Source organism: Denticeps clupeoides, unplaced genomic scaffold (genome assembly GCF_900700375.1).
Source record: "Denticeps clupeoides unplaced genomic scaffold, fDenClu1.1, whole genome shotgun sequence".
Lineage (NCBI taxonomy): Eukaryota > Metazoa > Chordata > Actinopteri > Clupeiformes > Denticipitidae > Denticeps > Denticeps clupeoides.
The window spans coordinates 65,490-78,338 of record NW_021630113.1 but is presented as its reverse complement, the minus strand read 5'-3'; the positions used below and the strand labels follow the sequence as shown (position 1 = coordinate 78,338).

Below are 12,849 nucleotides of genomic sequence, written 5' to 3'. Positions count from 1 at the left end.
TGGTGATTTGAACCCTTTTATGGTCTTATTGCAAAGACTATTGGGTGCTAGTAGCCTAGTGGGTAACACACTCGCCTATGAACCAGAAGACCCGGGTTCGAATCCCACTTACTACCATTGTGTCCCTGAGCAAGACACTTAACCCTAAGTTGCTCCAGGGAGACTGTCCCTGTAACTACTGATTGTAAGTCGCTCTGGATAAGGGCGTCTGATAAATGCTGTAAATGTAAATGTAAATGTAGTGGGTAACACACTCACCTATGAACCAGAAGACCCAGGTTCAAATCCCATTTACTACCATCGTGTCCCTGAGCAAGACACTTAACCCTGAGTGTCTCCAGGGGGGGGGACTGTCTGGTAAATGCTGTAAATGTAAATGACTAGAAATTAAACCAAACCAGTGCACACAGAAAGTTGATTAATGATGTTAAGGGTTAGGGGTTTGGCGTAGCGTCCTCTGTGCTCGTCTTCGCTCTCTGCAGTGAGGGTAGAGAGAGACTCGGGATGAAAATCCACTTGTATTAGTATGATAGTAATACATGAGTTCAGGTCACCGACCCTGTGCTGTTCTTTTATCATCTCCAGACCGGCTGATGACGCACGTGGCTGATTAGGGGCGGGGCCAGGGCCTGAGGTGCACCGTGACGGTATGGACACCGACTGGTGCATCAGGGAACTTTGGCCACCCGCAACCCTGTTACCCCTTTTGCTGGTCATGGTGGTCCTGATCAATGCAGAACAGGAACATCCTGCATCCTGCAGACCAGCTTTTTCCAGATATTTTTGTTTACTGGTCCAGATTTGCTGAAATCCGCACACTTGTGTCCATTTTTGTCTGCTTCCAATGCATAATCTTGAAGGATATAATGTTGACGTGCTGCCTGATTAATTACTCTGTGGTCATTATGTTATGGCTGATCTACCGAAGTCACAAAATAAATAATGATAAAATAAATAATGTTTTCCACAATCCCTCTTAATGAATTAAATTTATAATGCTTGTCAAGCTGTTTCATGACTAATTGCCCTAATAATATCTCATAATTGCATCTGCTTGTCGCTGAAAATGACTGGGTCTCGCACTGAAGTGCTGACCGCAGCCATCCATTTTAAAGGACCGTAAATCAATCATTTTTCATGAAAGTGTGTTTGTAAAACTGGTTTGTTAATGGTCTTTATTGGCAAATAATTCTTTTCATGCGCATTGATTGTTGCCGGAATGAAAGTGGGCCTGAGAGCAGCGGCCCCCGCGGGGACCTGTCGCACACCTGTCACTCCTGCACGCCGCTGTGTCTTCAGAGCCTCAGAGGGACAGGAAGTGGCTACCTGGGTTAAAAGCTACTTTGTGTGAAAACCCTGCCTGTGTGTGTGTGTGTGTGTGTGTGTGTGTGTGCGTGCGTGCGTGTGTGCTTGTATGCGTGCATTACTTGTTGGGACATAGAGTCCCCACTGGGCTAGCACTGACAGACAGCCCCAGCCTTGCGGGGACATTTTTATGGTTCCCATGAGAAAAAGGCTTTTAGAGTTAGACAGGGTACATTCTTGTATGAAGGAAAGGTTCATTGTTCAGTTTTGAAGACGTCAGTGAACAGAAATATTTTTTTTGGCATGAACATACAAACTTTGACCGACAAGAACCGCGTTTCCTTCCTTCCTGTTCAAAAATGATCCAAATGTCGCTGGTGCACAATGAACCTTGGGACAGTTTGCCCATCGACCTGGTAGATTGGTGCTGCTGCTAACAGTGCTTTTCTGGACTTAACCTTAACTCAAGTACGTGTAGATAAAAAAAAAGAAATATATAATTTTCTTACCTGAAGTGAATTGATTGTGAAACACTGCAGCACAGCACACGGTGACACAGTGAAATGTGTCCTCTGTATTTAGCCATCACCCTTGGTGAGCAGTGGGCACCATGACAGGCGTGTGTGGGGACGGTACCTTCATCAAGGGCACCTTGGCAGGTCGGGCTTCGAACCGACAACCTTCCGATTACGGGGCCGCCTCCTTAACCCCTAGGCCACCACTGCCCTGCACCATCATGAAATTTAGAACATGTGTAATAAGGGCCTTCTTGGTCTCTGGGTAGTTCCAGAAAACCAGCAAGCAGCCACGTATCTGTTTATTTCTGTAAATGCGATGACATTTGTGAACGTGTTATATTACATTGCATCCGAGAAGAGACGTATATCTGATGATGACGATGATGATGAAGAGTGGCAGTTTCAGTCAGGAATAACAGATCCAGATCCAACCGGAGAAGGTCCCCCAGAGAAGGGAGCTTTTTAAAAACTCCTCATCGAGGGAGGACTGGAGGAGATGAAACGCCACGTTTCCCCTGATCTCCTCGGGCCTGTGTTTGGGGGGCCTTGGTTCTAATTGACGTCTGGTGACTGGAGCTGAAGCTTTCATGCGTCCCGGGAGACACGAGTGCGGTGAGGGCCAGATAGGTGTTTGTTGTGCCTCTGACTGAAGTTCATCTCTTTCATTCAAGGAAGGCAGAGGGATTTAATTAAGCTCCTCACGGGTTTCACCAGCGTCATACGCAGCCGACGACTGTTTCATGAAGTCAAAATGACAGTCTGACTTTAAACCGCTCCCTCTCCTCCGTATCCATAATTTCTTCATTATGCAGGCAGATCCCGTTCACTCATTAGTCTTATTATAAACCGGAATAAACTGGTGCACATGACGCGCATGATCCCATAAACGCTGTTCATCTCACCACTGCTTTATACAGGCGTATCCACAAAGATGGGATTTCGCAGCTTTTACACTTTTAATAAATTTGCCCAAACCTCAAGTAAACTTTTTTTATGGGGTGTTTTTTTAAAATGGGGTGTTGTGTGTAGTGTTGTTTTCATCGAAAATGATGATGAACCTTTTTAACGAGACGTAAATGCTGGTCTTGTAACTATAACAAAACGTATCGTGTAAAATTGTTGACTAATAAAAACAATACTTAATATGGTTTACAAGATTCAAACTAGACTAACATTTTTGTTGAAAAAAAAGATGTAATTTTAAAGATTTAATTACGTTGTTATTATTATTATTATTATTATTATTATTATTATGCAGTTCTATTATTTCTGTTTCTTGTATCTCCCATCCAGTAGCGTCATTTCCTCAGTACGCCATTAGATTTCAGGATACTTCATGGCTGGGAGAAAAAGATGAAGCGAACTTTGGACGCACTCTCTTTACAATAAAGTGGAAATGAAAACCGAGCGCATGGACGTGGAAAAAATCAGAGCGTCCTCTGTGTCGGGAATGGATGTAGAGTATTCTTGAGTCTATACGATAACGATAATATAATAATAAGATAACCTTGTTTTAATTATGAAATGGGTTTGACTAAAAGAAAATGTTTTTTGTCTGTTCTACCAGGCACTTGTGCTATATTGACTGAGTTAAATAGAAATGCATTAATAAAAAAGACTAAAAATTGAGACTAAATTGCTCAGACTTTTAGTCGAGAGAAACTTGACTAGACTAAAATGAGTCTGGACTATAATTGTGTGTTGAATTCTGAGGGAGCTAACTGATGCACTGTATCTTTTAATATTCTGCACACGTTACAACATTTGAAATGATCTACATTCTGCTTCAACACGCGCTGCTGGTCAGTACTGGTCAGCGCTGATGTTGGGGCATCGTGTGGCGATCAACTCGGGCAACAGGTCTGTAGCGTTCCGAGGCCCCGGGTACGCCTCACATACGGTCCCTTTCGTAGGTCTGTCGCCATGGAAACAAGACTGGTTGGGGGTGTTTTTTGTTCCCCAGATCTTATAAAATGTGGAAGGGAGAATAAGGTCGAATTCCCCCTCCATGTTGATCTTATTTCATACGTTCTGAATTCTCCACTTAATTCAAGAGAATGTAAGAAATGGGTGGATGGAGATGTTTATATTTTCTACGCTGCTTGCACGTAGATCTTGCTTTGCTGTAAATGCATGTGCATGACGAGTTGTGTTTTTCGACCTTGTTAGCATCGGCGGCGGTGGGACGCCGGCGTACACCTGCGCCACCGCTGTGCTGTTTTCATGCTGCGCTGACAACCTGCATCTGGTTCCCTCTCTTTAACACAGCTCGACGCAGACAGGGACGAGGAGGATGTCTTCCTTGACATCAGCATGACGGTGGACAACAAGCTCTTCCCCACCAAAGAGCCGGTAGCAGGTGGGAATCTCTGTTTTTGGGCCTCAGGCCTCCATGGTACAAAGCGGCAAGGAATTTTCTGAGGAATTATAACGTTCTGGTACTTAAAACACAGAAAAAGCAGAAAAGTTATGATGTGGAAAGTTGAACATCAACATTTATTTCTTATTTAGCCCAAAATCACATACAGTATATCTCAATGGGCTTTGACAGGCCCTACAGTTGACACCCCCACACTTGACCCTTCTGCACACAAGGAAAAACTCCACACAAAAAAAAGAAAGGAAGAAACCTTGGGAAGGAGTGATACAGAGAGGGACCCCCTTCCAGGGTAGAGTGAGCCTGCAAATGGTGTCAGTGCAGGGTTGGGGATGATATAATAATAAGTCCTACAGTTGTAGGGTTGGAGGAGTCCAGGATGTAGTCAGTGTCATGGTCTAGATTATGTGTCCATAATGATGTTACTGGTGCATTTGAAGATCCCTGAAGCTGTAGTTGTAACGGTGGTGGTGGCTGTGGTGACCCTCTGGTTTGTTTCATGGTATGTCCTTGTTAAGCAGTTGTCAGGAACCAGGATTTATTTGCTGGTCTCTTCACTGGGGTCTGCTGGTGAACTCTGGCAGTCCCAGAGTTCATCCTCACATCTTCACGTCCCTTGAATCCCCATAGAAGCAGGTTTGTGGCGCTGCCTGGAGCTATTTCTTCTTCTAGAGCTGTGTGGGGTCGTCCTGGTACGACTTTCTTCAGGGTTTATTGTTATGAAGATGGATATAATGCTGGATAGAATCTGTGTGTTGGTGTCATGTCAGGCTGTTCCTGCTTCCATTCATGCCTCCATATTCTCCGTCCTTCCTGCTTCTCACACGAGAACTTGCGGTGAGTTTTTTACTGTCCATAAACAAGGCAGATTTAGCAGATTTATTGGTTTTCCTGTGAAGGAAATGGTATAATCAGAGTGATGCATTCTGGGACTGAGTGCGTTCTCGCTTGTCCTTAACCTTGAGGAAATCGTGGCTGAGACGAGTCCCACGTCCGCTGCAGACACGCGCCTGCCGGAGGGCGTTCTGCTGATTTATGAGATATCGGGAGAAATATGTTTATTTATTTCTGGACGGATGGCTGAGCTGCGCAGTGGAAGGTGAAGAGAAATTGGAGGTCGTGCAGGTCGTCCATCTTCAGCATCTGCTGATTGATTGACCCGGAGGTCACGTCTGTCCAAGTCTGTCTTCTCCATGCCTGCACTCTTCACCTGAATATTTGGATAGTCTGCAGGGTGGAGACGTGATATTAAGATATTAATTGCTTTCAATATATGTAAAGTCAACTGATGAATTAAATATGTAATAGTCATCACAATAAATTAATGGAAGTAATTACACTATAGAATAAAAGCTTATGAATAGAATAGGGCTTTTCAGTAAACAATGTCTAAATTGACAGAGTGGATGAATATTGCATACGGTTCATATTGTGGGACGTACAGCGGCAACAAGTTCACCAGTCACCATGCAGGATATGAATAGTGCTGACGTCTGACTGGTGCCTACATCGCTGTTATGATGATGATGATGATGATGATGATGAGGGTGGTGGCTCCAGCTGCTTCCCACAGTATGTGAGAACCCCCACAGGGAACGGTTCAGGCACCGTTCATCTACACTGCAGACTTCACTCACAACTCCACCAACTGCTTCCTACAGAGGTTCTCTGGCATCTTATCACGGGGATGGGGACAACAAGGAGCATTACATAGAAGTGACCCAAGGCTGACCCAGAACTCCCTGCAGATCAACACTGGAAAGACCAAGGAGCTGGTGGTAGACTTCTGCAGGCACAAACATCCTCCACCGCAACCACTGAACATCCAGGGTATGGACATTGAGGATGTGGGGAGCTACAGGTACCTTGGTCTTCATCTGAACAATAAAATGGACTGGACTCACAACTCTGATGCCCTCTACAAGAAAGGGCAGAGCAGGTTGTACCTGCTGCGGAGGCTCAGGTCTTTTGGGGTGAAGGGCCCACTATTGAAGACCTTTTATGACTGTGGAGGTCTCAGCCATCTTTTATGGTGTGGTCTGCTGGGGAGGGAGCGTCTCTGCTGGGGACAGGAAGAGACTGAACAAGCTGATCCGGAGGGCCGGCTCTGTCCTAGGATGCCCTCTGGACGCAGTGGAGGTGGTGAGTGACAGGAGAATGGTGGACAACATCTCCCACCCCCTGACAGCACTGAGCAGCTCCTGCAGTTGCAGGCTGCGTCACCATGAAGTGGGACGGAGATTCAGAAGGTCTTTCCTGCCAACCCCTGTCAGGCTCTACAACAGCTGAAAAACACACAAACATACAAAATCCATCTAGAACATCTCCATTTTTCTTATGTACAACATGTGTGTATATTTCCACTCTGTACATATGTACTAATATTCTTATTACTTATGTATACAGGCATTTTTTTTTGCTGCTCTTATCTTGTACTGCCGTGTAAATTTCCCACTTGGGGGACTAATAACAGATCATGTCATCTTATTTATTTTCTGATTAATAAAATTAATAATTTTATTTATTTGTAACCTTTTGCCATTTTTATATGGACATCACAATGTCACACAAATGGTAGTTATTGTGTAACACTAATTTATGGGCAGTGTATGATCTACAATAATAAATTATAATAATTATACTCTGTATATCCCAGATAAACACTGAAAAATGACTCAGATCTGTAGAAAACCTGCAGCTCGGAGTTTTGTATGGAAATGCGTCTTTATTGTGCGACAGCGTGCAGACACGACTGCACCAAATATCAAGTGTCAATTTAGCAACAATAGACTCCTGCTCACATCGATCCTGCTGCTTTCAGGCAAATGGCATCCAACAGTTGTCACAGCGCCTAGCAACACAGAAGATAAAACGGTGTAGACGTCACTGCGGCTGGTCAAGAAGAAATTAGTCAAGAACATAAGCCCATGAACAATCATGACAATTCAGAAATTCATGATTAATTCAAAACTTTGGAGGCTTGAAAGCGATTCGTCGTCACATGTGACACAGCACCCGGTGCACACAGTGAGATGTGTCTCTGCATTTACTGGAAACCATCCCCTGAGGGAGCAGTGGGCGGTCTGTGGGGACGGAACTTGGCAGATCGGCATTCGAACCGCCAACCTTCTGCTTACGGGTCCACTTTCTTAGCCGCCTGGCCACCACGGCCTTTCTTACTGTCAAATCCTTTTTTTCAGTATTATACCTAATTATATTTTATTAGCTAGACTTCTAGCCATTTTGACTAGCAGTGCTTACACAACGCTGCATTTTGGGGGCGCCGACTATTTACATGAGAAAGGAATTTAGTTTTGACTTATCGGGACACATAAGAGTTTTTGCCGGTCATCCATGGTGTTGTTTTGAACCATCCAGGTTATTTTGGCAAAAGCCCTAAGTGAATGCCAATGAGCCAAAGCAATTGAGAAAGATCTTTGAAATTTTGATATGAGAAAGGAACCTACATTTGAAGCTTGCATGAACAGTTCTGGCAGAGATATGGACTCTTGCTAGTGAGCTCTAACTGTGAGAGTGTTTCGCCAAATTATCCTTTCGTTTTAAGAAGGTCTGTTTCAAGAAATGAGCCAAAACAATGGAGAAAAACTGTAATGGTGCTCTGTGGTTGGGTGAGTCCTATCTGTGAGCTATATCTGAGAAGAACAATGAGCAGAAGATCAGAGAGTAGAGGCATGACTGAGGAACTGAATGAAGCTACTGGGTGCTGGCAGGGATCAGAGGACAGGAGGTCTGAGAGGAACAGATTGGAGCTGAGAGGAGGCGCAGGATGGAGGCCAAGCGCCTCAGGAGGACATGAGGAGGTGGCAAACCGAGCCGAAACCGAGTCGGGGGAGGAGAAGAGCGCCTTAGCGCCGCAGATGGTGCATCCAGCCAATCCAGCCAGATTAGATCCTCTGTCTTAATCTGATATGTCTGGTATTAATTCATTTTGGGCATATGAAGCCGAAACGTCCATTATGTATTAATCTCATATCACAATCCTGATGTTTCAGTTAATATTGACCATTATTCCAGTATTTACTTGAACCACCCCCTTAGAATGCAGATTAATGTTCTGAAAAAGTGTAATAAGAAGATTAATGGCTGAGAAGACGTTTGACTGTAACAGATGGTCTGAGATGTGTGTGTGTGTGTGAATGTGATGGAGATCATTTTTCCGGTGGAGCAGGAACTCTCCGGCTGACGTCGCCTCCTCTCTCCGGTGCTCGGGTGACGAGTGCACGTCCACGTCATCTATGTTTCAATACGACCCAGACCCTGCCGCTCTGTCATTATGAAGCAGGACCTGTCGGTCATCCCTGCAGAGCAGCATGGTCCTTCATGACCCCCTGTCTACTGTCCACCTCACATGCCGAGATGTACGGGGAAAACATAAGAATGAACCTTTTAGAAATACATTTCTTTAAACAATAGACATATTTCAGATTTCCTTCATACATTTATCAAACATCAGGGCTCCCTCACCTTAAGTTCTGTAGAACTTAATCAAACATCTCTCCATGTTATCAAATTTGGAGCCAGAATTTGTACAGCAGAGATGTGAAGTTTCTCACAAACGCCTTGGTTGCAAAAACCTCCCACTATCGTGACAACACAAGAGAGAACATCGTTTTGGCCGTTGCTGCTTGTTATTGGAGAGTTATTTTCAGTCACCATTAAACTATTGTACTCTCAAATTTACATCTCCACCCCGAGGTGGGTAGTAATGAGACGAGGAAACCTGTGCACATGCTGAAGTGTGGTCTCTGCATTTAACCATCACCACACTGTACCCAGCAGGTGCTGAGCTCCTCAGTGGCACCTTGGCAGGTTGGGATTCGAACCGCAACTGGCCACCACTGCCCCATATACATATTAACAAGTAAAAAAAAAAATTACATGTGGATGGTGATGGGAATTCTGTCTGTTTTTAAAATAATTAAATTAATTTTTTACTAAAATTATAAGTGAAAATAATGACTAACATACAAAACTTACATTATATCAAATTTGTATTAATTATATGGCATGGTAAAGAATAATAAACTTTAATAAACAAAACCATCTCAATTTGAGAAAAAGATCCAATAAATTTCTTTTTCTTCTCGCTGCACTGATGGATGTACGGTTCTCATGTGCGGATGCAGCTTCTTGGTGGAGATTTCAACTTGCACGCTTTGTAATATCGATGGAAATGAAACGTGCGTCTTCTTCTCTCCTGTTACTGTCCGTGTGACTTCAGCCGGCGCTGCAAAACGTCACCACTTGTCACCATGTCACATGGTATAAAGCCCAGACGCGCATCATTTAGTTCCCATACGGTTAAAAAAAAAACGGCTCTTATTGTTCACTTCGCGACCAACACATCACTACAAGTGGAATCATTAACTGAGAAATAACAATGAGGTCAAGAAAAAGAAAAATCATCTCTATTTTCTCATGAAAATGAACGGAGAGGGGTGGAGCTAAAAAAGTTGTACTGCACCATACCAGCGGAGGCACTAGACTTGTGCCAGAGCAGGTGCTGAGGACAATCTGTTTACAGCGAGCAGGGGCTCATGGATAGAATCTGCTGTAATTAACTTTTTGGTCTGCTTCTGGGGCTGCCGATCGGTCTTTGTGTTCCCAGGTGGGTGACGGTGGCATTAATTGGACCTGGGTGTCCCTAATCCTGTATCTTTTGGCACTGAAATTACATCACTGGTGGAAGGAGTGATGGACGGGAAGGAGGTTAAGCCCTTGAAACACCTCAGTATTTTCCCAGGAACCATGAGGAACAAATTCATGCTATAGAACAGCGACAGAAGATTTTTCTTTTTTTGGACACCATTGCCTGCCGTCTGTCTTGTTAGACTCCCATTAGCAAAGAGTTGGGCCCGGCTGTTCCAGCACACAACCACGCTGTGACATGGCATCTGATTTAGCTGGGGGCGATGTGTCAGGGCTCATGAGCACAGAAGATCTGTTCAACATGCCCGGGTCCCACTCAGGCCATGTGACTGAATTTCTCAAGAACTTCAGAGGGTCCAGGAGATTATTGTGCACAAAAAAGGAAGCTTTAGATGATAAAATGTTCCTAATTTACAGTCATTTTGAGAATGACAGGAATACCGTTTGTCACAAAGTTTGCTGCTTCTGTTTTTATGATGTCAGGCTTCATAAACTCCAGAACTTTATGAAGAGTGATCAGACGAATTATCCCTCTTTGCCATGAAAATAAACGTAATCCCAAAAACTATTTTCAGTGCATTTCAGCCCTGCCACAAAAGGACTTTCTGAGATCATTCCAGTGGTCCTCTCATTAACACATTCTGTCCTGTAGACTTAGTTAGAACAGCAGACTGGACGCTTTAAAAGGACGGTGATGCTTGAAATCATTGTTCTTCCTCTGATAACCATGGTTATCTGCAAGGAAACACGTTCAGTCATCATTGTGTTGCATAAAATGTTGTTCACAGACAAGAATATCGCTGCTACTGAGATTGCACCAAAATCAACTGTTTATCTGATCATCAGAAACTTCAAGGAGAGACGTTCAAGTGCTGTGAAGAGGGCTTCAGGCGCCCAAGAAAGTCCAACAAGCGGCAGGACCGTCTCCTAAAGATGATTCAGCTGCAGGATCGAGGTGCCACCAGTGCAGAGCTTGCTGAGAAATGGCAGCAGGCAGGTGTGAGGGCATCTGCACCCACAGTGAGAAGAAGACTTTTGGAGGATGGCCTGGTGGGCAGCAAAGAAGCCACTTCTCATCAACAAAAACATGAAGGACAAACTGATATTCTGTAAAAAGTACAGGGATTGGACTGATGAGGACTGTGGGAAAGTCAATTTCTCTGATGAAGACCCTATCTGATTGTTTGGGGCTGGAAAAATGATTGGCTGGAGAAGATAAGATGACATCTATCATCAGTCCTGTCTTGTCCAACAGTAAAGCATCCTGAGACCATTCATGTGTGGGGCTGCTTCTCATCTAAGGGAGTGAACTCACTCACAATTTTACCCAAGAACATCAGCCATGAATAAAGAACCAAGGTAGAACCAGGTACCAAAACTTCCTCTGACAGCAACTTCTCCCAACCATCCAAGACCAGTTTGGTGAAGAACGATGCCTTTTCCAGCATGATGGAGCATCGTGCCATAAGGCCAAAGTGAGAACTAAGTGTCTCGGGAACAAAATATTGAAATTTTGGGTCCACGTTCAGGAAACTTCCTATACATTCATCCAACTTGTGGTCAATCCTCAAGAGGCGGGTGGACAAACGAAAACCACAAGTTCTGGCGAACTCCAAGCACTGATTATGAAGGAACGGGTCGCCGTCAGTCAGGATTTGGCCCCGAAGTTGATTGACAGCATGTCAGGGTGAATTGCAGAGGTCTTGGGGGGAAAAAGGGCCGACTTATAAAATGCTTGTAATTATACTTCAATACGGCACAGAAACAACCGACAAAAAGATCTAAAAACACAGAAGCAGAGAACTTTGTGAAAACCAGGATTTGTCACGACTGCCCCATTGGGCAGGGGAAGACTGCAAAGAAGACAGAAACCGGTATAAAAGGACGAGAAGTAAACAAAACACACGAACAACGTTGCTTTTGCCTGCTCCACGGACGATCCGCACTCTCCCTCTACAACACCTTTTGACCTGACCGCTCTCCAGCCTTGGGCCCGCCAGCCCGACCACCATGGCTTCTCTGCCAAGCGCCACCGCCCTGGCAGCCCCATGGACCATGGGCTCCCCATGGACCGCTCCGTCCCTGCAATTGCACCCCAAGTCCTACAATCTGACAGGAAGACTTCGCCAACAATCGTCACAGTCGTCACAATTCGCCTCGATGCGAAGTCAGCAGAAAGAATAAGAGACGTACCACTAACTCCACAGAACCGTCAGTACCGTTTTGGGAGGGGGTAAGCAGACCAAGCACCACCCACAACCACAGCCACCACCGACCTCCGTCCACGATGCTCCATCTCGGCCATGCTGCTCAACCCATGCCTTTCACCCTTCCTCGAGTAATGCAGAGACAAGCCACACCCATGTCAAGTCAAGCCACTAGATAGATTTAGATAACCCTCAGTTCTGTGATTTCATACTTCTTGACTGCCGAAAAGATGTCGGGGATTGGCGCAGGTAAAACCTCACAAGCCTGTTCTGCAGTAATGGCTGGTTGTGGCCTAGTGGGTAGCACACTAAGACCACAAAGTCCCAGGTTCAACTACCTGTGAACGGAGTGAAATGAAACTATGTGGCTGATATGACAATAAAGCTCACAGGACAGTGGTTGGCTAGTGGATAAGGAAATGAAATCAGAAATCTATTTACATGTGGCAGGTTATTGCCTTCCTCTTTAGAGAAAACTTAGACTAATTTGTAACTTTCTTTTAGTCTGAATTATGCAAGAAAAACTACAACAGAGTGAATAAAATTATTGTATTCATTGTTTGAGTCCTAGTGACCCAGAAATGATTATTTTATTAATGGTGACATAAACGTATGTTGTAAGTCGCTCTGGATAAGGGCGACTGCCAAATGCCATAAATGTAAATGTAGATGTTATGTAGCTTTATGTCCTTCTTCAGTTGATCCTTTTCTGACTGAGTGTAGATGTGAACCAGGAGCAGTCGTTGGCTTTATCAGCATGAAACAGAAACAG

The 12,849-nt window shown here is 44.5% G+C and overlaps 1 protein-coding gene across 1 annotated transcript in view; it reads left to right on the top strand.

Moving 5' to 3' along the window:
- Positions 1 to 12,849, top strand: part of LOC114783731 (adenylate kinase isoenzyme 5-like) — a 40,342-nt gene that overhangs the window by 18,329 nt on the left and 9,164 nt on the right. Inside the window, exon 7 of the mRNA XM_028969244.1 lies at positions 4,092 to 4,182. Within this exon, the coding sequence (XP_028825077.1) occupies positions 4,092 to 4,182 (91 nt within the window). The remainder of the gene's footprint in view (positions 1 to 4,091; positions 4,183 to 12,849) is intronic.